This window comes from Colius striatus, chromosome 12 (assembly GCF_028858725.1).
Source record: "Colius striatus isolate bColStr4 chromosome 12, bColStr4.1.hap1, whole genome shotgun sequence".
NCBI classification, from domain to species: Eukaryota; Metazoa; Chordata; class Aves; order Coliiformes; family Coliidae; genus Colius; species Colius striatus.
This window is the reverse complement of record NC_084770.1, coordinates 18476147-18503921: the sequence shown is the minus strand read 5'-3', so window position 1 is coordinate 18503921 and position 27775 is coordinate 18476147. Positions and strand designations below refer to the sequence as shown.

The following is a 27775-nucleotide window of genomic DNA, read 5'->3' as shown; positions in this document are numbered from 1 at the left end:
ATGATCTGTTAAGGAAAAATAACATATTACTGTATGTACAGCTTCAGAAGTTTACATATATATCTGTAATTCCTAATTTAGGGAGAAAAATGCCCTCTAGGGTAGGGAAAGGAAGTAACTTTTGCAAGGTCCCCTGCATCGCTGCATTTGTTGGAAATGGGGGCACATGAAGTAGCAAGACTGCTGTCAGCATTCTTGACCTGGGAGGAAAGAAGTGAAAGATATTAATCTCTTAGCTTTTTGACAAAAGTCACTTGGAAGGCTGGATTATCCTTTGAATTGGACTAGATGAGCATTGTAGGTTTCTTTAAACCGAAATATTCTGTCCTCTTGTGTCTGGCTTTTCTCACATTACTACTGGTATTTTGTAGTGTCATCTAGCAGGATAACTTCATCAAGAAAGTTTTTGACAGGACTCGGAGCTTTCTTTCCTGCTCTCTAGAAGATTATTCAGGAAGAGGAATCCTAATAATTCTAAATATGATTTACATTATGTGCTGCTACAGGGTGTAAGCTCTCTGTCTAAATCTGTTCCTTAACATACACATCTCACTGGAGCACAAAATACAGATGTAATCTGGTCTTGATGCAGAGATAAGTGCTCATACCCTCCTGGAAGACTGAAGTTGTCTTTGAGGCTTGGTAGTAGCAAGTGGTGTGGTTTTAGTGATATTTAATGATATTCTGTACTTCTGACCATCCCTCTGAACAGATAATAGATTCATATTAATGGTACTTGTGTTTTCTGAGCTCTCCCCTTTTCTATGTATTTCTATATATAATATTTGAAGCTATAGGACATATTTTCCCAAGGAAGAATTTCCTGTTAAGGTACTGGATGAGTAAGAGCAAGCATAGAGCCAGGGCTTGGAGGTGACTTTAAGTCACCATCTCTAAAATAAACTATTTACTGGCAAGGTAGCTCTCTATAAGATCGGTTCTGACCCAGAACCAGTCAGAACCATATTAAACTGCATCAAACAAGGATCAAATCAGGACCAGTTTCAACCCCATGCACCAGTACAGGCTGGGAGTGACTTGCAGGAGAGCAGATTTAGAGACCTGGGAGTTCTGGTGGGCAGCAAACTAACCATGAACCAGCAATGTGCCCTTGTGGGCAAGGCGGCCAATGGCAGCCTGGGATGCACCATTCTATGATCAAGAAAAGTGTGAGCAGCAGGTCGAGGGAGGTTCTTCTCTCCCTCTACTCTGCCCTGGTGAGACCTCGTCTGGAGTCCTGTGTCCAGTTCTGGGCTTCCCAGCTCAAGAGGGTCAGGGAATTGCTGTCCAATGCAGGGGACTGGGAGTGTCTTCCTTGTGAGGAAAGGCTGCGGGAACTGAGACTGTTCAGCCTGGAGAAAAGAAGGATGAGGGGGGATCTCATTAACACTTAAAAGTACCTGAAGGGTGGACGTCAGGAAGGTGGAGTGATGTATCTTTCTGTAGTGTCCAGCTATAGGACTAGGGGTAATGAATGTAAACTGGAACAAAAAATTCTGCTTAAACACAACAGAAAACTTTGCTGTTGAGGTGAGTGAGCACTGGCACAGGCTGCCCAGGGAGGGTGTGGAGTCTCATTCTCTGGAGATTTCCAAAGCCACCTGGACATGTTCCTGTACCTCCTGATCAAGATGAACCTTTTTTAGGGGGAGGCTGGACTGGATGAGCTCTAAAGGCCTCTTCCAACCTCCACCATTCTATGATTCTCTAACTAGTTAAAGCCATGATGAAAACTTTTCACATCAGGATGTAGGAATTTGCTGTCTCAAATTAAATCATGATCCAAGTTTAAGAGACTCAAGTCTAGCATTTCTGTGCACAGTTTTAAATAAGTAGCTCTTTTTTTTCAAATATGTGCTAAAGGGAAAAGGATTTTCCACTTTTCCTCCAGGTTTTGGAATGCAGGTTTGAGACCCACTGTCAAGGTAAGAGATGTCGTGGAGGTTGAGCAGAACCAGCAGAGATGGGAGTCTTGAAAATGCAGCAGTTACAATGACATGATAGTCTAAATCTCTGAGGCTCAGATGTCTTTTAAGGACTCTGTCAAGTCTTTGAAATTCAAAGCTAGCAGAGGTGAAATTGCTAGCTGAAGTTCTAAATTTAGAGGTTCTGATAAAGTACATTAAGATAAACAATTCCTCTTCTGGTTACTCAGCATAGCAAGCAACATATTTTCTTTAAATGTAAAATATCAATTACAAGTTGAATGACTGAACCTTCTATAGAAAATATTCCTCTGTAGGAGGACGGCCAGTCCACAGAAATTGTCCATGTCTGGTTGCAGCCTGCAGCAAACGGGTGTAAATTCGTATAGCTTAATGGCCTAAGAAAGGAGTTGGATCAGCAAATACTAGTTGAATTTTACCCTGTGGTAACTTGCTCAGCTGATGCCTGAGGCCTGACTCATGTTTGCAGGAGCATTACCACTCACTGGGCTTCTCCCTTTGCAACAGAGTCAGCAGAAGCAGCCATGTGCCTGTGCTGTTGTTCACTTCATGATATATCAGCATAAACAATTTGTTCTTTGTGGTTTAGACTAAAGACATTGTGATGTGATGTGATGGATGTCACGTGAGCATGAGGGTCCTAACAGTCTCTTCTGCTGGTGCTGCCATGGGGTCTAGGTAACTCCAGCTAATAATGGTGGTAATCAGCTGAGATTGCCAGCATCTGACAGCAGATGCCTTGGGTGCAGTTTCACTTATCTAGTACAGCAGAAAAAATAGATTTGTTGTGTAAAACTAAGTTCTGTTTCCTTCATGATTTTCTGCCTTAGCACATCAACATACAGAATCCAAGGGGTAGGAATTGTTCTAACAGGGTTGTATTTTTAAGTTCCAGAAATGGCAGAAGTTTTTTGAATAAACATCAAGAAAAGCTTGGCTCCTAAGTCTGGACTGAAATTGGGATGGTTGACTGTTCTCCAGAAATATAGCTCTGGAAAAATTATAAGCTGAAAAACTTTTTTCAAGCTGAGCCCATTTCTACCTTCCTCCATCTGTTTTTACGTGCTTCGACTGTTGCATTTGGGGCCTAGTTATGCATATTCCAGAGCTGATTTGAATGGATATATAGACCAGCTCTGCAGCAGGAAAAACCTGCCCTATGATTTGTCTTGAGAAGATACCTGTTGTGAAAAGAGCAATTATTTTGTAAACTTGTGTCTCTCCAAGGGCTTCCTGCAGAGTACATGTGCCTGTGCACGCACGCAGCTGCTCCACAAGAGCAGTGCCAGCTAATTCCCAAGTGTTACTAACTCCGTACGCTTTCAGAGCCCTGTCAAAATCAGTGGTGGTGATGGTGGTGGAAATTTTATGGGCAGCATGTAAGATTGTCCTCGATGAGTACTCTTATTTTGGTGCTTTGTGTTCCTTTTCCAATTGTTGTACTCCCTAAATACAGGTTATTTGTTTTGTCTCTCACCCACATACTTATCACTAGTGGCAGTAAGCATCCCAGTGATTAGCGTGGCTATCTGAGTCTCCAATGAAGCCACATCACCACTATGATTACTTCTGCTGATATTAATTTTAGAAATGTGTTTATGGATAAACTTTAAGGACTAGACATTTTCTGATGGGAGAATGAGCTGTAAGTAGTGCTGTTTTAAAAACATGTTTGGTTCGGATGCTGCATAACTCACTGGTTTCCTTGCCTTCCCTTGCAGGTGATAGAAGACAACACCGGTGTTCGGAGAGTGGTGGTTACCCCCCAGTCTCCGGAGTGTTACCCTCCAAGCTATCCTTCAGCCATCTCTCCAACCCATCATTTACCTCCGTACCTGACGCACCATCCTCATTTTATTCACAACTCTCATACAGCTTTTTATCCTCCTGTCACTGGACCTGGGGACATGCCACCACAGTTTTTCCCTCAGCATCATCTTCCCCCAACAATATACGGAGAACAAGGTGAGCTGAAAGGGAGGCACTGCTGTTTCACACCTGTGTTCAGCAAGTTTTAAGGCCTAGTGATACCAGGAGTGGAAACCAATGGGAGAACTTGTAGAGTGGATTTGTCTACACAGATGGAGCTGCCTTCTTCCACATCCAGAGCAGGGGAGTGTAGCCATCCAAAGTACAGTTACACAAGGCATTCCTACCTTGCAACACTAGGTTGCAGAAACAAAAGCATTTTTAAACTTAAATGGTAAATACAGTGGTAAAAAATTGCTTCATCCCACGCTCCAAACTAAAGGCCTGAGTCATTGCTCTTGCTGCATCACAATGCAGCATTGTACAGAAAACCAAGAGACAAAATGTGTCAGTCCTGGCTGGCGAATGAGGATGGATACGGTGGACTGGATCCAGCATGGCTTGCTGCAGCCATTTTCAGTAGATACTGCTTCCTGTTAGCTGCTGTGCACTTTCTGCCTCCAAGCTGTGGTTTTCCAAGTGATAGCAGGCATTTTCTGTTTGCTATTCGAGTTGAGACTGTGCAGTAAGTCACTGAAGAGCATTGTTCAATACCAAAAGGTAGCATGGCAACCCTAATCAGGCCATGAGTAAATAATTGCAAGAAAAGGAGTGAAAGGGGCATATTTCTGCCTGAACTATGCACTCTTGTGTCTCTGCCACCCTGGAGATAAGTCTTTGTGTAATCTGAAAGAGGGCGTTAACCAAAAAAGTAATCCACAAAGCTACTTGAGAGGCTGAACATGGAAATCAGTTCAGGATTCATGATTTTGTGTTACTGCTGAGCTACCTGAACTTAAAACCCTTTCTAAAGAATATGTTTTTGTCATATCACCAGAAGCAGGGTTCCGCTGGAGTGTGAGGGGGGAGGCTGAGAGAAAAGCTGCCTCTTGAAGTTTCTATTGACCAACAGACCTCATTTTCTAGTGAGGAATGGACCCTTACAGCTGACACTTAACATCATTATACTGGGGAGGGGAAGGAAGTGGAAAGCTCAGGAAACCAGTAGGACTACATAGCCAACCAGATACATAGGGAAGGGACTTTTTTCCTTTAAAAGAGAAGAGGCCAGTGTGTCAGGTTGCTTGACCAAGTCAGGTATGCAAACATGGTAGTGTGCAGAGTGAACACAGAGCTGCTAGTTACTTAGCATTTAAATATTTCTGTAGCCTGGGGGCTACTGATAAGTTAAATCAACTAAAAGTAGATCTATTTTTTAATTCTTGGTTGCCTTACTGGAATGACCTATGCCTGTAACACTGAGATAGTTTGAGAGATTAAGACTGGTGAGTATTAATCCATCATTTCCCATTTGCTGTAACAATGGCGTACACTTCAAGCGAAAACTGCATTTATTTGTAGCATGCTGTTTTTAAGCAACTACTTGCTGTGAGGATATAAATAGGATCTTGTAGGACCATAAAGGAAGATAAAGGGCCAAGATGCACTGAAATATCAGAGAAAATCAGCCTAATTGAAACAACTTGGAAAATAATGCAATGTACATGGCAATCTTACAGACAAGACTTCAACGGCTGGATAAGATGCTTGTTTGCTTCAGAAGTTTGTACAACAACTTCTGAATGGATGCAGAACAAAATAATAATGTATCAAGTATCAATTGTTATTTTGCCAACGAAGGCAAAACTGTTTTGTGCATGAGTTTGTTCAAGCTTCAGACTTAAAGTGAAGTATAAAATGATTGAACTACAGAGAAAAGCAGAAAATATTCCGATTCTTGCAAGCTGAGCTGCCTTAGGTTACACGGAGTTATTCCTGGAGGGGGGAAGTGAGGATTGTGTTTAATGAAGTGCATCTGAAGTATACATACTATATTTCTCAAGCTTTTTTTAGACAGTTTTCTTTACCCACTTTATGCTGCACTTCTCTCCTTAGGCAGGCACAGTTGACATGATTGTGAAGTCTATTTATACTGGGAAATGAAATTACATGTAATAAGTAACAGCAGCTTGAAACCAGGACATCTCAGTTGGTTCTGACCAGTCAGACCCTGGGGAAGGAACTGCTAAATTGCTATCAATTTAGGAAGGCTTTTTCCTAGACATCAGTCGCCCTGGATCTTTGCTTGAAATCTGTGTCCTGAATCAAAAACTGAAAAGGAGGGGAAAAACTATCACCATAATTGCTGTGTTTAAATATACCTCCAAAGAGTTATGAAATACTATCAGCAGAGAAGCACACTGCATTAAAAAAAATCATCAATCCTTCAGAAAAGCTTTCTTAAGTAAAAGAAGTTGTTTGTAAAATCCCTCTCCAGGACAATCTGGGATCATTTAATTCAGAGATGGTCAGGGATTCAGGGTGTTTTTTCTGAATAAATACAGTGATTTTGTCACTCTGAGTTAACATGAGTGAATTCTTTCATTTCAGAAATCATACCACTATATGGCATGTCCAGCTACATCACCAGGGAAGATCAATACAGCAAACCGCAGCACAAGAAACTCAAAGACAGGCAGATTGATCGACAAAACCGTCTCAATAGCCCTCCCTCATCCATCTACAAAAGCCACATAGGCGGCTGCACGACTGTGTACAATGGTTACGCCAAGAGCCACAACGGAGCAAGCAGTGGCGGTGCCGGGGGGGCTCCTGCCGTCAAGAAACCGGAGCGCAGAGCAAGAAGCAGCCCAAAGTCAAATGAACAGGACTCACATGGTAAAGACAGGTTTATTTATTTTTCATTCCTTTTTATTGCACCTTTCTGGCTTAACGACTGCCTCTGTATGGATCTAGTAACTATGCCAAAAAACACTACCACCCGCACGTGAAGACAGTGTTAATACAGTGTGAACTTAAAGAGAAATGTTGAGCTTGCTTTACTGTATTTGTTTTGTAAGATGAACTGATTGCCTCCCCATCCTTCTTGACTACTCCCTGGTAGATGCAGCATCATTCTCTTCTTGTCTGTTGGAAGCAGAAATGCATTTCATGGGAAAGTTCTTGGTTTTATTTTACCTACTGTGGTACTTACAAAAATCCATGTGGACAACTGAGCTAGAACCAAAACCTGACTACTAGATACCACTGCTTTGCATCTCCTAGGTACTAAACTTACCGGAACATTTAGAGATGAATACTGAAAGAACAAGGTTGCTTATGTGAAAGTTCAAAATGAGTAAAAGTAGTTGAAACATGAGGAGTTTGAAAAGAAATTGCTTAATCCCAGCCATTGGAATGAGCAGTCAAATAATTTTAGCTACATTTGACATAATTTTCTTCAACATTTTCAAGATGTTAAAGAAACATAATTTAAAAAATGGAAATGTTACAATAAAACATTAGGTTATTCATCTAATCAAACTCATTTATCACAAACAATTCTGCACATACAGTTCTGCCTAAAATGAGCTCAGTAACTGTTATAATCCATTACACCTTTCGGCCTTTTTCTTCTCTGTGTGTCTGCTGACTGCTGCAACTGCATCTTGCTGAGCAAACTTTTATCTAGTAAGCAGGCTTATACCTGGCACATTGAGGATATTTATAATGTAGCACACTTTGAAATCTCCTGTGTGAATTTCTGCATACAGGATAGTTTTTTCCATGATCTGAATGTTGTGTGTATTTGTTTGACCATGCACTTTTACTTGTGAGATGTAAATGAAATAAATACTTGTGAAAAGTAACTTAATTAGTAGCTGAAGGGGGAAAAAGGCTGGTGGCATGGTAAGGAAGGAGGGATTACAGATGTGCAAAGGAGCTGTGTTTGGTAATGCTTTCATCCAAGAAAATGAATCACTGCATTAGATGTTTTGATTATTTCTTGTCAATCGATTTACATGACCTTTAATACACTTATGTTTAGCTTTTTTGTCCCTAGTCCCTCACCACCCTCACAGGGAAGAATTTCTTGATATCTCATCTAAATCTCTTTCAGATTTAAATCATTACCCCTTGTCCCATCACTACATGCCCTTGTAAATCCTGCTCCCTGGTGTTTTAAAATTGGGTTCTATATTTGTGCCTGGAGACAGCAATCCAGGAGTTGCTGTGAGACTGCTAGACAGCAAAGTCCCTGGCCAAGCAGGAATAGGAGCTTTTTCACATCAGATCTGTCCTGATAGTCATCCGTGTATACCTATACACAAATTTATGCAGAAAAGGTTGTCATAGAGGTTTTGTGATGGCTTTCCTAGAACAACACCCTAAAATAAGCTACCACTTGATGTTTGTAAGCTTCAAATAATATCTACTGCTTCATATTTTATTTCTTTCTGTGTGAATTGTTTAGGTATTTGTTGATTGATCTCTGCCTAATGTGGCCTTACAGGTAATTGGGGTGAAAATTATAAGCAATTTGGGCACAGTTGATAATTTTGGTCCGTGCTGCTAAGTGTATTTAGAATAGTGAAGAAGAATGTCAGAAGCAACAAGCAGCAAAACTGTTTCAACTTGAACGTTTTGTGGATGTGTATCAGTTCAAGCCTGCTAATAGTTAAAAACTTGATGGTGCTCTGTGACTGCTTCCAAAATTGTGGAATGGCCTAGAAAAAAGACAAAATATATATATAATATAGATATTAAAAATACATGGAGCATAAGAGTCTTAATTTAGAAAACCACTTAGCCAAAAAGGAGGCAAGTAGGAATGTATGAATATAGAGGAAAACTTAAGTGTAAGGTGAAGAAGAACTGGAGCCGAAGGATTCATTTGCTTGAATGTCTTAATTAAGACTGTGATGTGTTTTATAGCATATCATTTCATATCTGGTTGGGGTGTGTGCATGTTTGTGCAATGGTAGCTGGCACATGCTTATTTTGGGTGACTGACTGTCAGAGCAATCCAGGGAGTGAGCTCTTGGCAAGCTGCTGCCACCGAAACAGTCGTGCTGCCTGCCAGGGAGCGGGGCTTTGGGAGTCCTGTACACAGCTGGAGCAGACACTTGCACAGCCTCAGTGCTGGTTGCTGCAGAATGAGCACCAGTACACAGCGTTACAGCGGGATGTAGCGATTGCTTTCCTTGGGGACTGGGCTTTGTGGGAGCCAAGCTCCGGAAGGTGCTGAGGCGCTGCGAGCGTCTCACCCAGCGCCGAGTGCGTGCCGGCAGCCACGGCTGCTCCCAGCCTGGCACTGGGAAAGGCAATTTGAGGGCCTGTTTTAATTGGTGGAGGAATATGATCTGCACAGGAAAGTGAATGACAGGCATTTCTATTCTTGGTTATGCTATCCCTGTGTTTAAGTAACTGCTTGTCCTACTCCTTGTTTCCTGGTAGTAATTTCTTTGAGGAATGTGTTTCTCCTTACTGAGCACCTCCAAGCAATCTGTGATATGACTGCACGGAGGCTGTTGTGGAGAACTGTAAGGATAATTCTGAAGAAAATGTTTAGTATATAATGCAAGGACAATGCTACTTTTTTCGTTGAAGTTATAACTCACAAGACATGCTATTTAAGTTAACAATGTTTTTCCATTAACTTCCATTAAGTAAACAAATACTTTTCTATTAAAGTATACACTTGTTGCATATATGTTATGAACGTGACATTTGAGTAAGGAAAGTCAAGGAAGACATTGCCATAAGTCAATAACTTAGTGTCTCTTTCCAATATTGAAAGAACCAGGAGATTTTCCAAAATGCTGGTTGAGCACTGGTCGAAGAAATGGGGTGACAGCATCAGTAGTACTAAAATAAAGTGAGTCCATAGTACTTCTCGTCCAGTCACCTCTTCAAGTAGGGATCCAGAATGTGCTCCTCAGTGGCACTCTATGATGGAATGGTACATGAACACTCTGGTGCATCTGTTGTGCACACTGATGACAGTCTGGCCCTGTAACATAGCATCAGGACCTCTGTTTGATAGGGACACTGCAGCTCCAGATTGGGGATTGAACTGCAGTTCCTCTGGCCTTTTCCATTGACAGCATTGTGGATTTCAGGAGGTGGAGTTGTAAATAAAGATTTATAGTTATGCTGGATGCTGGCAATAAGCCATTTTAAGGCAAAAAACCCCACCCCAAAACTGATGGCTTATAATTGTCTGAACATTTAGCAAGTATTCTGAGCATTTACTGTGACTGGACAGATGCTGTGTTGTACAGGCAGAAGACTGGGAGGTGTGACATAGGGATTGATTTAAAATACATACTGTAGCATCTCTGCAGAGCCATTTTAAAAGCTGAATGGGAAAGAAGGGTTTTGGGTTTTGTTACAAAGGAGCCTTGCCATGTAAAGAGAGCTGTAAGCGGAAATCCTGTCCCATTCATGCTGTCCTTCATGAATTTCAGTCTGAGTCACTTCCTTATCATGCACTCAGTGGTTCACTTCTTGGTCATGTAGTGATCTGATCGTTTGAGAAGTTTTGTGTGTGGCTGCAATCACTGTGGGAACAGAAGCAGTTTTGAGTGTTCTTACAGTGCTTTCATCTATTTGCTAATAAAACATCTTTTTTCTTGTCCTTCGAATCAGATAGTTTTTTTTAAATCCTCATTGAAGTTTGAAGAAGCTAAGATAGCCAGAACTGAAACTCTTCAAATGGCTAAAAGTAGAAAAGAGGAGATGGATTGTTTTGTGCATCCTGTCCAGGAGCTGGGTGGGTGTAGATAACTGGGTGCCAGAATAAACAGACCTAGCCTGGGCAGCAAGGCAGCTCCAGGGGGGCTCATGTGCAGATTTATGTAAACATTCCATAAGGAAGATTTTTTGTGGGAATTTGAGAAGATTTGGCCGTACTGGGTTAGAGCAGGAGCCCATGTAGCCCAGTGGTCTGTCTTCAGCAGTGGTGATGGAGATGCTGGGAGCTGGCCTGTAAGCCCAACCCTGTCCTGGGCCCTAGTCCCTACTCCTCCACCAGAATCCAGATCTACTGGGCATGTCAGAGTTTCAGTCTCTTGGATACTCACTTGTTCTGTTGTCTGTGAATTTGTCTAACTCTCTTTTGGAACTGGTTGATGCCATTTGCCTCTGAGCTGCAGAAAAGCAGACTTGCTTTTTCAGGTGCCCAGAACGATGCCTGAATGCTGACTTGGTGTCCACTTTATTTCTCAGGGCAACTGGTTTCTTGCACATGGAGTTGGTCTGCTTTACGTATGGAGAAGGGAGAAAACAAGATTGGAGTTAATAGTTCAAAGAGTTATTGAAGATGATAGATAAATCATAAACTTCTGTGGTACTGTTGTCATATGTGTACAACCAGCTTAAAAACTCAAAGGTGTTTTCCCATCATTGAGGTTTTAAATCTGATTCTGTGCACTGAAGCAGCCTTCAGGTACTCATAAAGGTGAAAAACATTGCCTTAGGTGCTTCATATTCTTGCCTGCATTACTGATGGACGTTTCTCAGGAGATGAGGCTAGTTCTGTGTGCGCGTTTCTTTGAGGTGAATGTGTCAGGAACATGTGGAAAATGGGCTTACGAACTTTTTAACTCTGGTGGTTTTACTTTGAAAACATGTTGAAAGTCCTGAACTCAGCAAAAGAGAAGTTCTGAGAGGAAGAAGTAAATTTGAGTGTTCTGGCGAGCCTGGGCTGGTGCTGGGAAGAGCTAGTAGCAGCAAGCATCCCTGAGCTGGCTGGGATACGTGGTGTCGACTGGGTGATGACCTGTGGAAAAATACAGCTGACACTTTCTTGGTACAGCCTATCCTGTTCTCTCTGTCTCTTTTCTTTCTAACACTTAAATATATTTAGGAAAAGTGTGAGGGTTTTTTCTGTTTTTGTGTTTTTAATTGTATCAAGGGCTTTTTTTAATCCTGAGCCTGTGAATTGAAGGGAAATGGAGGGAGCTGTGATTCACTGCAGACAGGAACCGGGCAAAGTTCCTCCACTTACTCATTCTAGATCCTGTCAGTTCTTTACTGTTTGGTCCTGAATATGTCTGGCAAGCTGATGGGGCTGTATATGTACCTATACTGTATATACTATAGATTTAAAAGCCAAAAAGAGTAGTTTCATCACTTTTGGTCCCTGTAAGCACAGAGGCTGTGAAACACTGTGGCCATCTATGTAACCTTTATGTTCTTTTAGACAGAAACTGTGATTTGGGTTGTATGAAGACCTTTGTTACAGCAATGTAAAAATGTTCTGCAGGAAGAATTTGTCATGAATGAGTCTTCTGCCGACATACAAAATAATCCACTGTAAGTGCAGCTTCCCTGGTTTCCGTAAATGTATTTCCTTCCATAAAATAAGGAGATTTAACAAGATTGTCTCCTGAAGACAACCTATCAAAACCAACACAGTTATTTTATTAGTAACATGGGAAAAAAACCACTCTGAAGACTCAAATATATGTCAGGCTATGTGAATTTTAGTATGGTACCAAGTAATGAAATGTGAAACATAATAGTTACTGGAAACAGAGACATGTTGGATCTTGTTAGTATAGATCAGCATCCCATAGGAAATCTCAGTAGTATTAGTGTTACTACTACGCTTTCAAAATACCTTCAGCAAATGATACTACCTGGCTGAATTGTTTAGACATATCTGATTAGAAACATGTATTGGGTGTTGCATTTATACTGTTTTTCTTTAAGATTTTAATAAGTGAGAGGAAATTGGACGTATTAATTAGGGCACTAGTCTGAACTTGGGAAACCACAGTTAATTTGCGACACCAGGGAATTTCCAGTGTGATATTCTCGTGCCTCAGCCTTATCTCTCACATCATGACCGAGCCTGTGGTTTTGTTTGTTCCTACTTGGAAATATGCCCAAGTCTTAAACACTCTCTATCTTTTGTAACTTCTCTAAAAATAATAGGCTGTGAAATTATTTGTCCAGCTAGAAAACAAAATGGTGTTGAATTTCAGATACTTCTGATGTTAATGTGCTGAAAGTACACCTTTGTGTACCAGTCAGCTCCATTAGCTGGGCCACACAGGTCTGGGGTTTTTTTTTAACCAAAGGTTGTTTTATCTAATAGTCATATAAAGTAACCACTTAAACAAGCTCTATTATAGACTCAAATATATTAGGAACATATTGACATTATGCAGAGCTCAAGCCAAGTACATTTCCAAGCTCATGTCAATCTATGTACGTGCCAGAATTTGTCCAGATCAGACTTAATTTACTGCTTTCGTTCAGCAGAAAGAATTGCTAAGATGTATATCCAGCATCACTGAGAAAGACACTGTGTTGAGGGAAAGAAGCACATCTCTGTTTCCTCTGCCATCTTGAAAATTGATTTGCGTGATGGGGCTTTGATGCAGAGAGGTAAAAGCTAAATATCACAAACAGACCAGTGGTACTGAAAAGCAAGTCTGTACCTAGTGCTAATGTCCCTGAGCCCCAAATCCAGCAGTGTTTTGCTTTGAGAAGCCTGTGGGTAGTTCCTTTAAGTGCATCTTGACCAACTCTTTCCCAGAAGTCTGCCGTATGCAAAATCATTTGCAGGAATTTACAAGCCTATGAAAGTTTGTCTACATGTGAAATGTTGGGAGCAATGAGTTATTTTCCTGCTGTACCCATTGCAGGAACAAACACAAGGTTTAGGGGAAGCCTCAATGCCATGGCAATCCTACTGTCTTTCCCACCACATGGCTTCATTCCAGCAAACTGTTTTGTGCTGCCTTAGTACTGAGTCCTGCAAACTGGTAGGGCTGGGGCAGGGAGAGATACTCATGGTCTATTTTCATGCACTTATCTTGAAAGATTAAAGAACCAGCTTCCTAACTTAGGCATCAGAAGTTGTTGATAAGAGATTCTCTTCATCAGCTAAATGGGAGCATTGCACAATATTCTCCCTTCTTCCATGTCAGCTACTTTTCAATGCAAACGTGTGTCAAACCTGGCTTCATCCAGACTTTTTGTAACTGGGAATGCAAACAAAACATCAGGGTAGCTGTGGATACATGGATCCAACATGGTTATCAGATGCTCTGAGATCTGGTCTCCTGGGCATCCATGGGTCTGAGACACAATGGATGGCAGTGATTCTAGTTACATTTTTCAGTCTCATCACAGAATCTCAGACAGAAGCTCCCTAATCATTTTAAGTGTGCCAGCCTGCTAGAAATACAGCTCCAAGCCCACTTGGGAAACTATGGGGCTTATCTAGTAAAGAGTGGGGAAATCTGGGTCCAGGGCTCTCATTTGACTTAAAAATGAGAGTGAGTTACTGGTGACTTAAAAATCCTTCTGACAGTGGCTAGAGTTTTTTCCCCAAGGCTGTTATTTCAATCCTGATCAAACCCTGTGGACTGTCATATTCTTCTTCTCATCTGCTTTCATCCCTCCCTTGTCTCATATAGCCAGCAGGATCTCCTTGGCGGGGGGAGCTGGATAAACTATCTCCTTCATGATTTATCAGGAAGGCAGCACTGAATGACGCAAGGCACAGCCTCTTCCCCCAGAGGTTCTTCATTATCTCAAGAATTCACAGCTTCTGCTGCAACTGACAGTCAAATCCAGAGGACTGAAATCTGAGTCTCCTTCCTTCGAGTTTACATTATTTATAGATAATCCTACCAACAGAAAAAAACACATCGAGTACATTTTCATCCTGCTTAAATGCTCAGTGGTTAAACCTCTGCTCTGGGGAGAGGAGTTGCACAAAGGTTTTAGAGCAAGATAAACAGTGTATTCTCACCAGTTAAGAGGAGATAACATGGACCACCGACAAAGGGAGGGAACCATGTTTCCCTTATTTGGCAATATCTGGGACATTGAGCCAGAAGGGAGAGGGTGTTTATAGGGAAGAGGTAGAGCATTTCCTCCCTCTGGAGTATAAAAAATAAAACACCTTTAAGTGTAATAATTTAATGAACAACCTTTATTTGTATGCCCAGATGTTCTGAACAACGTCCATCTGTAACTTCTTCTGGATTTGCAAAGGCAGTGAAGTGAAATTTCATGTCCCAGTGAAGTTAATGAGATTTGTTTACCCAGCTCTCTTTGGCTGTGCTTCAAAAGCCATCACTTAGTTTTCCTTTTCTGAGGAAGGGGGGAATTTGATTTGAAAAGTTGTTGTGATCTACAGTATATTTTCTTCTATGGGGGGCAACTTCGTTTTTAGAAACGCGCCACTGAAAGCATCACTCTGCAGTTAACAGGAGAAGTAGACACTGCTCTAAAATAAAGCAGCCATTTCAGTTTTCTCTGAGGTTTGTTATAAAAGATTTTTGTCCTGAAGCTTGAGTTTGGTTTTTCTGTTTATTTTTCTTCTGCAAGGAGCTATGCTTAGAAGCAGCTGCTTTGATTTACTGTGATTCATGTGACTTTTGCCTGAATTTCATCTCAGGAATGAAATCCAGATCGAGTTGAAATTCCTGTAGCTTTGTTGAAGCCTTCCCAGAGAGCTGTAATCAGGTGGATATTTCTGTGAAATAGTTCAAATATTTGGAAAGATTCTCAGTGGTGAAACTGCTTGTGCAAATACCAGAGACTGTATTTTGCCTTTGTCCTATATAGGACTGCTAATTGCATGGACAGTTCTTAACTAGTGAGCAGTTCTTCTAGCTCACTAGTTAGTTGGTACAGGCGTTATAGATGGGGTTTGTTAAACTTTCTTGAGTGGTCTCTTCACATCACAGACATAGAAGGGCACCAATACCATCACCTCAGCCTTCTTTTAGTTCTGCATTGTAGGAATTTAGCACCTGAACTTTATGAAATGTTCTGTTTAATATAATCCTACCTCCCTTATTAGTAATTCATATTCAGACTTGTCTGCAAAGCAATGAAGGCAGGAATTACTTAGGTTGATTGTCATTTGTCACGAGGAAGATAACATTTCTGTTCTGCTGTCAGTCTGTAGGTATTTGGGTTGATTTGAAGAAGGGAAAAAAACTTCTTTCTTTTCCTGGATTACTGCAATATTCCCTCCCACTCATTGCAATCTGATGATCTCATAGTTTCCATCTGGAAAAAGAGGTCAATAATTTACGTCGGTAACAGAAAAGTTAGGCTGGGGTTCATTCAAAAAATACCATGACTTTGTAGCCATTAACTAGATTGACAGCGAAAAATCCCAGTGTGGGCTCCATGAGAAATCCTTGCGTTATCATTTGGAGTGTTTTCTCTTTTTTTTCTCATTAAAAACAGACTGTTCCAGTAGAGCTTGACATATTTTTAAAACATGCAGATAATATAAGTAGTGTTTAGAAATAAAATGTATGCTTTAATGTGAGTGTTAAGACAAAATCAGGAACAGGGAATAGATGACACGTTTTCTACTTTTGTTTCTTGTTTTAGAGAAGGGTTTCCCCTGCTTACTTTCTTGTTTGAGAGTGACACAGGTTATCACCATAGCTGAGCATCCCAAAGCACTTTCCCGTGCCCACCATGAAATCTCCAGACGTTTCTCCATTAATTTCTTCTTATATTCAAGCAAGGCTGAAGAGTTGTGACTGAAGACAAAATGTGGCTTATGGGTGTTTTCCTAAAGTTTCTTAGACTATAATGGAAACCTTAATGCATTTGCATTGGGTAAGTGCTCTGCTGCCTTTGTGGTGGTGTAGCAAACTCAGTGAATTTACAGGTTCATTGCCAAGGAGATTGTTCATTTTGGCTGAGAAGCTCTGTTTAATCCTGACCAAGTTTGAAGCTCCTATGGAGTCTGTTTTGGCTGTGCTGTCTGATTGTTTTTCTGTGCAAATATGCAGTTTTGCAGATTATTTTGCTAGGTTTTTTTGTTTGAACAGGAAAATGCTATTTTTGTGTTTAATGGGCAGATTATCAAAGGCTTTTCTTGGCCATTTTTCTAATGGTCATGCTTTTGAAGGTCAGGAAAAGGTAAGGCTTTTTCTCAGGTTCAGTATTGATGGCATTGTCCCTCTGCACGGGAGACAGCATTTCAGAGAAAAATGTTTCCTAACTGGCAGTCACAGGGTTTAAAACCCTAGACTGTTGACACCGGAGACTTGTCAAAGTCTGTGTTTGATAGGGATTATGCTTTCCACCTCAATTCTTAGAGGGTGCAAGGATCACCACTGCCATGGATGGACCTGGAGGCTGTCTCAGCAGAGAGTGACAGAGACATGCCTGTGCTGTCTGCTGCTTCTCAAGCTGATAGTTAGATCCAAGGGAGCTATTAGTGACCTGGTTGAGAAGACAGTAGTTTTTAGTGCTGTCAAATTTGTGCTTTCCGTCAGTGTAAGGAGAAGCAGTCGTGAGACTTGTTCCACTGGTTGTGGTGTTCAGGCTCTCTGCCTGGCAGCTGAGAGTAAGTTGCCATGATTGAAGGGAACCTTTTCTTTCCTAGAGGAAATCTTGCCTCTATAAATGCCAGATCATGTCATTTCTCAACTGGCATCAGGCATCCTTTTGAGTCCCCATTGAGGTCTTTCACACACTTAAATGTAAGTATCTTGGCTGCACAGTTGTCCCTCCCCTCCTCCTCCTGCCTTGGACTGCAGAAACCTTGTGGGGCTTTTATGGCCATGTCACTTGTGGCAGTCGAGGGTCATAATAGCAGTAAGGTGGTGATCTTTGCAGAAGTTACTTCTCCGTTTGAATGACTGCTCAGTTTGTCAGGCTTGGAGGGCTGCCGGAGGCAGCTGTGCCAGGTTGTACTCTGGCTCTTGAATACTAACCAAGGCTGGACAGACAAGCGGTCAGAGGCTAAAGGGACAGGGAGTGAGAACTGAGAGAGGGAAAGCATGGACCAGTACATAAATAAATGAAAAGCAATAAGGGGAAGGCAATACTGCACATCCTAAAAGTTATCAGAGAAACTGTTGAAAAGGACTTCATTGTATGCAGGAAAAGTACAGGAAGGTACAATGATTGATGAAAATGATTCCTTAATTAGAAAGGATTGATTGTATATATTTTTTTAACCATTCTCATAGTATCATGCTTGGTGAACTGCAGTGGGCCACATGGTAGTGATATCTAATGCTCATATAGAAGGGATGGGACTAGAAGAGAAAAACTCTATTTTCAAAGTCTGTCTGTACGAAGTCAAAAGTGTCAATGAGCTCTTGCTCTTCCTGGTTCAAATTCAGTGTGCAGCCCATGGAGTGGCTCTGTGTGTCTCTCCTGGGCCAAAAGCTGTATCTCTGAGCTGATGAGAGTAATGCCTTAGATCAGACTGGAGAGACTCAAGATTTTTAGCTGCAGAGATTCAGCCTTTTTAATAGCTGTCATGCATCTGGAGGTTTACCAGAGGGAGGGGACATCACCACATAGCATTATCTCCACCCATCTCACACACAGGTATATTTGCCTGGCTGCTCAAACAGGAGGTTTTGGCTATGCCAACACAACTGAGAAGAGCTCTTTGAAACTGCAACCTGTAATGTTGAAATGATGCTAATAAAAATCATCAGAATCTGAAATTCTTGGTTATCTATTTTTGTAGGAATCAGCTGTGTCATTTTCAAAGTGTACCTGTCAAAGTACAAAGGTGGCAACTACATGTGGCAGCTTGCTAGCCAACCCTTGTTATCTGCAAAGCTTTTGCTGTCTTCTCAAACCCACGTAGCGTGCTGGCTGCTGGTACATAAAGTGACAAATGAAAAGTGTGTTACCACAGCAAATAAACTAAAGCAAGTCGAAAGTACAGAAGAGTGAGTGCTCTCCAAAAAGAGATCCTGTGTATAAGCAGTTTGTTCCAGTAGTTTCAGCTTGGGCTTTCTCTGTTTCTGTGGGTTATGTCACTGTTTAATGTGGTGTTCCTTCAGAAGCAAGCAGCTGCAGCCGTATGCAGCCTGTGGCCTCTCTTATCTTCTTTTTGAGATGTACAAAGCGCTTTCTTAAGATGTAAAATGTATGTGATAGAGATGGGGCATTGCTGTATTTTACTAAGAAAGCCCTTTTCTGCCTTCTAATGGATCAACTACGTGTTCACAGTAGGAATTCACTCAGATCTTTAGCCAATAAAGTAGGAGTTGTTATTGCTGTCTTCCAGCAGTAGCGGCAAAGGAGCAGAGAAAAACAAACGCAACATGTCACTTAGACTCCGTTTGTCCCTTACATCCAGCATTTCATTTCCCTTGTGGATTACTTCTGATCTTATTTTCCTTGCTTAATCCCAGCAAAAAATACACATCAAAAGAGCATTGAGGGACAGGGAGAGTTGAATGAATTTGCATTTAAAACACATTTTAGCAGAAATTACTTCATTACGTAGATCTGAGTGCTTCCACATCTGCTTGATGTGAAAACCTCTGATGCTTCTCCATGTGATAGGAGATATCTTTGGTTTGAAGCAGAGCCACTTTTGAACTGATAGTCCAGGTATTTTGGGAGCGTCCTGCCCTGTTGACAGTGTAATACTGAAGCAGTTAAGGTAAAACTCTGAGGCTAATAGATATGGATTGTGACCCGGACATCTCTGAAATGTAGTCAAATTCGTGTCTAAACCAAAATGGTGTTGAGGCAAAAGTGTCAGTTATCCTCTACTTAAAGTCCTGGTGAGTCAATATAGCTGGAGAGGGTGGGTTTTTTTTCCTTAATTGACATCTGAAAATGTATGTTTCTGGGATTTATGCAGATTTTTTGTTTCGTTTTGCCTTCAATTGTTTCAGGAAAGATTTGATTTGGGGTTTTTTTTGCCAGCTACATATGATTTGTTCTTTCAGGTCACATACTGAACATAGACATCAGGTAAGACATTTCAGCAGGAGAATTAAGACAGAAATGGTGAGAAGGCTTTTAGAAGTGGGAAGGTTAGTGAGATGCTCATGCACAGCAACTTTTTAAGAATTAGAAGGATATGTTGATGATTGGATCTTCTCTTAAAGTTAGTTAACGTCAGTCTCTCCCCTTTAGACATGGGAGCTTCAACTGTGGCTTTTTTGCTGGCATTTTTATTAGGTTTCACATTATTAGCAAAATTTGAAATACTTGATGTTTAGAAATCTCATGCAGGTATTTGTAGGCTTAATTAATAGCCTTCCTTGGTGTGTTCTATTTTATCATGACGTGCTTGACTGTTTTGAATATATGTGTTTTGTTCACAAGTTCTTTATTCCGAAGGGCTCCTCATTTTGCCCATTGTGCAAGTGGTGCTGAGAAGAGTTGGATATAAAGCACTGTGTTCAGTGTGGCATTGGGTTTGCTCTCTCAGTATGACATCTGGTAGCACACAAACCTGCAGTGTGTTCGTGACCCTGTCCTGCAGTGGACTGCCTCCTTGACAAACTAAAAGGATGCATCAAACTGGATTAGGCAAGAATCTGTCCAAGGTCTAATTGAATTCAATATTTTCATTAAGAAATTGAAGGAATAAGGATTGATGCTTATTAAGTTACTGTCCATATCAAGCCCTGATAGGGCTGAGAGTGCTTGGTGGGTTAATAGGGAGGGAAGGAGGACAAGGCATGAGGAGAGCTCAGATGGCCTTGAAAGAAAAAGTTGGTCCAAGACAAGAGCAAAGTACTAGATTTTAGTCTGTCCCAGTTATACCTGGTTTTGGTTTATTTGGGTTTGGATCTTTTTTACTGTGATAGTTCTGCACAGTTGTTCTGGGAGGTAGAGGAAACTGCAAAAAACAAGAGTCAAGTTACTTTATAATTTGAGAGAAGAAGAAACATCAAAGTGAGCTCTGTTAAATGCATGTGGCAGTCTTTAGTTGGTCCTTACAGGATCTTGACTGGAGCAGAGTAGCCAAGGCTGCTCCTACATCTTCAGAAGGATTGAGACCATTTTCCAGAGGACAGCAGTAAGTGGGATCTGTGTTGTGCTTACAGATACGGAAGAAATGAGCTTGCTTTCTTTAAACAGAAAAAAAAATGCCTTCAAGTATGTGAGAGGTTGTAATAAAGAAAGTGGTGATGAACTCACCTGCAAATAAGTTTAAGGTGCAGTGGGGAAAGTTGAGAAGATAATAATGCCAATAATGAGAACAGTTAAATACTGTGGTAAATTGCCCAGACAAGGAGGGTTTGATATTGCCACAGTCCTGGGATGGGAGGTATAGTTTTTTATTCATTTTGGTTTTGGTTTTTTTTCAAATGGACTAGGTAGACGTGTCTGAGGAATGATTTAAACATAGATGGTCATGTTTCAGTGTAGGAGGATGGAGTCTGACCATGTCACATCCCCTCTGGTCCTTATTTCTGTGACTCAGCTGAGCGTGGCATCTGCAGTTCTAGGTTGATTCTTGTACAGAAGTTTTTTAATGTATATTTCTCCAACTCTCTGAAATAAAAAAGTCTGTATGTGTTCTTCTTTGTGTCTTCAGCTTTGACATCACCAGGCAGTTCACAAAGGAGCTGGTCTCTGTTTTGAAGAGTTCATTTTCTTGTGGGTTGTAGGTTGTGTTGTTCGTGACTGATAAAAGATCTTTCCTAGCATTAAAGCTGGTTGCAGCCCCAATAAATCTGGAACAAATTCTGAGAAGGCATGTCATGTTATGACTATGACTGGCATATCTGTGAGCGTGGAGCTCTACTGGAGAATTGGGCTAAAAGTTTGCAAAGTGCTAGTGCTGATGTCATTCCCTTGGAATGGAAAGGCTGTTGAAACGGTAAATACTTTCTGTGGCCAGAAGCTAAGGCTTGAGCTGGACCCTTTCCTCTGCTAAGGAAAGAATGCAGAACAAACCTAAAATGTGGATTTGCAATGGGAAAATCTTAATTAGTTTAGAGCTTTTAGCTATTTCAAACCATTTACATACAGAGCTGCTGTTCATGCAAACATGAAAACTACTCAGGGAAGCTTCAAACTGACCTTGAAATAACTTTTTCCCCCCCCCCCCGTTTTTTAAAGCTGTGCTTGATGTTCAAAAGTATGGTTGGAAAAGTCTGAAAATCATACTTGTACGTGCAAAAAAGAACATAGGCTCAGGCTAACGGAAGCGTATAATAAAAGGCTTTGGTTCAGCAACACTTCACGTTGAAACCCTGTTAGCACCAAACAGCTGCTGGGAAAGTATTTGATTTTTAGGGGCATTTACTCTTGCTTGTGGAGCTTTGGTTATAACCCAAAACTCTGAAAAAAAGAGAGATGACCAGAACACAAACTTAGATGTGGTCCAGGTCTTCCAGCTGCCTTCTCTGCTACTAAAGGTTAGTCTGAAATGTTGGATCCAAATAACCCACAGCCTGGGAATGAGAACCTAATGCTGTAGCTTGGGACAGCTATAATATCTTACAGACACAAAGATATACAGGATAATGCAGATTTTTGTGCTTTCCTCAGAGGACCCCATTGAGCATTCACAAGGAATTCATCCCCACCCCCAGCTTCCTCCTAGGAGGAAGAGTTTTGCCATGGCAGATGTGGGGAACAGATGTTGAGAGGAAAAGTTATAACGGGACAATGACCTGAAGTGTGTTAGCTGGGCTCTTCCTTGACATGACTGAACTTCTGTTCTCGGTGGCAAAGGCAGAAAGCAGCACGTGTCTACTGCCTGCTTCTGCATGCCCCACTGTTAATGTCAGGGAGGTGACAGACAGAGCTTTTGTGTGTTTGTGTCAGATACTCAGTACTCAGCTGAGGAAGAGGCAAAGATTTAAAAGCAAATCAGCCATCTAACTAAGGACAGCTGGTGTTAAGGGGGATGAATTGTGGTCAGCTGCCCACCACCTTTCCTGAGTGGCTGTAGTTCATTTTTCTGAATTGGTCTCCTGCCTCCAAGTTCTCTTCTTTCCTTCCTCCTGTTTTTCCTCATATTTCCACCTCTGCATCTGTGATGTCTGGGAGATGCTCGTGCTCCTTGTCCCTAAATGCTAATTTAGTGAGCTAATCTAGAAAAACAACCCTCAGTGACAGATGAGTAACAATAATATTGAGCTAGGAAAGAAGGCTTCTCACCAGTTCTGTATTACCAGTGTACAGCAGATAAGGGGTTTTTTTTTCTTCTCTATCACTTTCTATTTCAGAAGGATTTCTGCTCTTTTTTTGGCTTGGGAGAAAGATATTGAGCTTGGTATTTAATGTATTGTGAGAAGTTGGCAGGTAAGCCCAGCTTCCTACAGAGGGAGGAATTCAGGACAGGTCTCGATCTCCGTAGCTTATTCTAGCTCAGGAGACTGAACTATTACTGAAAGGAGATCAGATATCCATAGAAGACTGATTTTTTTTGTGTGTGGTTAAGTGTAAGAAGGTGCCAATTCTGTGATCCTACTTGGCTTTTCCCAAAAAGGTCTGCTTCAATTTTATTAAGTTTTTTTTGTGGACCAGTTTTGTGCTGGTTTTTTGGTAGCTTTCAGATGGAGATTGGCCATGATCACCTCTCCTGAAGTCTCCTTCCAACCTGAGCAGCTAGACATCATGTGTGTGTGTGTGTGTATTGTTTTCAGTCTTTAACTCTTAGCCTATTTTCACAGGGCATTACCTGTTATTCATGGGGTTTTTTGGTTTGAATTCAGAGCTCAAAGGCACACACTGTCTTCTCCATATGGTACTGTGGTTTCAAAGCTTGCAGTAAAAGAGCACTTCTTACTATAGACTGGTCTTTCTTTGCTGTTGTTCTTGTAAAACAATTCACAGCATTAGCAAGTCAATGAACACGGGGTCCGTCAGCTCTGTCCATAAGAGGCACTTGGTGTGTGCTCCACATGTGCAAGTGATCTCTTGCACCTGTCCAGTCTCATGTGTGAACACTTGAGGGTTATCTGACACAGTTAGTCAGCATATGTACATCATCTGATACATGTTACTCTTTAGGAAGCATGGTGTAGTGCCCATTCATGTATGTATTACCAACTTAAAATTCAGCCCCTAATTTTCTCGCACTCGCGTTGTCACCTTAGGTCTGTGTGTGTATCCCTCTCTCTCCAAAATCCTGGAAGAAGATTTCTCTTTTTCCACCTCCAGCTCATCTGTATAAACACCTGGTGACATAAGTGTCTGCATTGTCTGCGTGAATATCCATTTGTCCTTAACAACTGGACTCTGGTACTCAGAGCCTTCTCCTCAAGAACAAGCTCTGTATTTGGGCAGCTGACACAATGAATTTCTGTAGTAGGGCTCTTCATTGAGAAGTCTAATGTAATTTTTTTTCCAATTTGCTGGGTATGCCCAACTCCCTTAGGTCTTAAAGTCAGTTCCTGTATTTGGAGCAGTTTGAACCTTCAGCCCTGACCTGCAAGGGTCAGAAGGCTTAGTTACTGTACAAAGCGATCATTTTTCACCCGAGAGGGAAGTGAGATTTCTTTGTGCTTCGGGGTTTATTTTCCTCTCCTGCTTAGTGTGACAGAGATAGCGTCCTTGCTAGAAAGCAGAGAGAGGAGAGAAAATTCAGCCCACATGTTTGGGATTTAAGCTTGAGAGTGATTCACGCTTAGCTTCTGGGGGCTGTAATTAGGGGTGACATAATAACCATAAACTTTCAATAAAATAGTAGCAGCATTTTTGTTACACTCTGTAGCTGCAGAAGCTGCTTCTGATTAGCATCCCTTTGAGGTAAGCCTGCAGGACCCCTGCAGTTTCCAGATCTGGATCCGGGCTTTTGTGGTGCAGTCCTGTTTCTGTACTGATATTGAAGGGAACCCTGAATTCTGAAATACCCCAAATTTTGCCATTTTTACTTGGATCAGCATTTCGACTTTCTCCGTAGCCATTTTAGTCCTTCTGTGTAGTTTTCAAGTCAGTTTTGTGTTCTGCTGGCTAACTCCTATCATATTACACACTTTATAATACACTCTGAGGGTTATCTACTGTGGAAAAAACCCAATCATGCTATCCTCCTCTTCTCCTGAACTATTAGTACTCCTTTCTTTTCCAAGTGGCTGAGACTAAAAGGAATCTAGGAATGCATGGAGCAGATTTGACATTCCCACTCTGCACCAAGGTGCATTCTTGTAGAGAGAGATGGGCATTTACACTGGAGTTCTGCCATCTGCATTCAGCCAATTCTATTTTTTGGCAGCTGAGCACATGGAATTTTTACAAAGAAGATGTACTTTTTTGAAAGCAGGTCACAGACAAAAATAAAGACACATTCTCGGGCTACAAGAAGTAGGTCAGGCTTTGGGGGAATCATCTGTGAAAGCTGTTGATCTGATCTTACTAGTTTTTCTTGATTAATATTTTCTGCTTCCCATGGTTTTTTGCAAAGAGGCCCTGCTCACTGTGCTTTAGATGCAATGTATTCTAATGTCTTGGTGAGCAAACTTTTTTTTTAAAGAAAAAAGGTAAGAAGAAAATATGTTCCTAGTTTTCCATTAGAGAATACTGTAGTGGAAAGTGAGGCCTCTCTGTGCTGCAGTCCAAAAAGAATAAAGCTGCTTTGTGTCACCTCATTATTCTAAGCTGATGTTTTACCTCCAGACTTTTTTTAGGGGGAGGATGAGGGGAAAGGTTGATTCCACTGCTCAAATGATCACCTCTGCAGCACCTCTGCAATCAATTAATCCCCCTAATTTAGGGGAAGTATTTCACACCCTGCCCAGTTGGTAGTGCTGTGTAGTCCCTGCAAAAGCTGCTGTACTGAGCACAGAGCTTGGGCAGGGAGGACAGATTACTGCTAATCAGGCATCTGCATTAGCCTAGTATGAGTTTATTACCTTCATAATTCACAGAATCACAAAATCTTAAGGGTTGGAGGGGACCTCAAAAGATCATCTGGTACAACCCCCCTGCCAGAGCAGGACCACAGGAGTCAGTCACACAGGAACTCGTCCAGCTGGGTTTGGAATGCCTACAGAGAAGGAGACTCCACAGCCTGTTCCAGTGCTCCCTCACCTGAACAGGGGAGAAGTTCTTCCTTAACATAAGGAAGCTCTTCTTAATCATGTCCAATGATAGGACAAGGGGCAACAGGTACAAGCTGGAACATAAGAGGTTCCAAAGAAACAACCTGTCTCCATCCTCTTGACCCTCGTCCTTTCTAAAGGTGTCTGTTAAAAGAGATTTGAGCATTATGCAGTAATAGCATTTAAGGACAGGTAGCTGTAGGATGAGTTCCAGGGCTCAGGTCAGGTGCCCTACACAACTCATGGGGCTTTTCCTGCATAGGCCAATGGTGGTCATCCTCTCTAGTAGTCCAGTGTTATGGCAAGGAGCACCAACTGACCCATGGAAGCTCCTGGGCTTCCTCCACAGCAGAGCTTTGGGAATAGGGTGGTCTTGCTCTGTGAAAGCAAGTCCTGGTTAATAACACTGTTTGGGGAGGACACCTCTACAAATAATCCCACCTTTCTGAGTGTCTGTAGTTACTGGAAGTTTTCATTCCCTCAGTTTTCTCTTCTATATTTTTTTTTCATATTAATGGATGTGACTGCATACCTTAAATTTACAAGAGCAAAACAGCTGCTGCTCATGTGCAGGTGATGTCTCTCCTTTTTACCAATTACTGAAGAATGAGTGATATAGCTGATATTTTAATTTCATTTTGGTCATTTATTTTTTTTTCCTGTTTCCACATTCTCTATTTTACAGAATTTGATTCAGAAACAAAAAGAGTTCAAGACATTCTTTCTGGAATGGAGAAACCACAGGTATGTGATCCCAAATTCATAAACATACACACAAAAATGGCGAATGTGATAAGTAGACTGTGAGACAACATACTGGTGATTTCACAGGGAAGCACCTTTGAATTTTTCCTTAGTAAATTGCTGTCATATCCAACTAATTTTGCTGGGATATAACTTTGAAGCACCTTTTGTGTTTGTGGGCTCTACCTGCTGCAGGAATTGCACCAGTTGCTTGTTTCCAGGGGACACCTCCCAGTATTCACACTGTGATGGGGAACCCAGTGCACTGGGATGATTTACATAGCCCTTATCCCCTCTCCCCTGGGTTTAATTTTATTTGTCATGAGCAATTTATGTCTGCAATCATGATTACATTAAGCTAATTCTATTATTCAATGGCAATTACTATATTCTACATTTGAGCCATAAAAACAGATAAATTGCAACAGAATTGAATCACTAGGTAAATAACCATAATGCTGGGTCAGGTAAGGTTATTAACAAATCTGGTTTTAAGCCCTTTGGATGTGGTATTTTATTAGTTTGATGTGTCAAGTGAAAACCAGAAGAATATTGTGGGACCTAAATGAAGGGTCCAAACAAGCCCTGTGAAAGAAGCAGTTACGAGGCAGAGACAGACAACTGTGCTTGGGGGGTTTTATCTCCTTTATCTCCTCTGTCTGAGCTCAGGCCATTCTCATCCAGATGAAAAGCTGGTAAACAAATAAGCAAGTTAAAAAATAGCAGTTGGAAAGCTGATCTAAAGAGTGGGTTCAACAGTAGCTGGTAGAGGCTGATAGAAAGAACTTGTGCACGGGGGAGCATGAAGGGATGGCTGTTTCGTAGATGCAGAAGTGGCAGAGCTCAGGGAGAGGCAGGCTTAAGCACAGGCTGAGTTTTGGTTTAGACTCTATTTTCTTGCATGTTTTTGTTTTGCATAAATACAAAAGGCGTTTGGTCTGAAATTGCTCAGTTGGTACATTTTGAATCTTAGTCTCATGGCATCTACACGAGCGGGTTCAAAGCCAGACAGACTCTAAACCAGACCTATAGGGATGATGAATACAAGGGAGCTACAGCCCAAGTTCCTCTTAGCAAGAAGGAAAGTTGCATCACGTTGTGTAGAGAAACGAGTGACAGCACTAACCTGAAGACTTAAGAGAAGAGTTTCTGGGAGATCAGAAGGGAAGAAGGTGCACTTGGCACATTTGGCTAGTTTATTGTACAGTGAGTCTACATTTTTGTACTGAGGACTACCTGAATGTTGCGCATCTGTTAAATGCCACAGCCAGATGCCTTTTACACAGACCTGCAGAGCTGACATGAAAAATATGTAATTCCATACTTACATCTTTAGAGGTGAGATGAGAAGCTGTTTGAACAGTTTGCAGGATTCTGAACTCTGTACAATTAGATTTATGGTAACCAGAGCATTTAAAGCAGAAGAGAGTGAAAGAACTGAAAAACAGACAAAAATAATTCTCCTAATTTCAAAGATAGAAGTATTTTGTTTGGAAAAAAAGAATAGCTGAAACATAAGTGCTAATTCAGTAATAATGACATTTAGTGAAAAGGTGCTGGGGA

General features: G+C 41.3%; 1 protein-coding gene across 2 annotated transcripts in view; it reads left to right on the top strand.

Moving 5' to 3' along the window:
* FNDC3B (fibronectin type III domain containing 3B) overlaps positions 1-27775 on the top strand; it is a 194991-nt gene that overhangs the window by 98485 nt on the left and 68731 nt on the right. For both annotated transcript variants that reach the window (XM_062005877.1, XM_062005876.1), the window contains exons 5-7: positions 3668-3911; positions 6306-6593; positions 26154-26212. In XM_062005877.1, coding sequence (XP_061861861.1) covers positions 3668-3911; positions 6306-6593; positions 26154-26212 — 591 coding nt within the window. The remainder of the gene's footprint in view (positions 1-3667; positions 3912-6305; positions 6594-26153; positions 26213-27775) is intronic.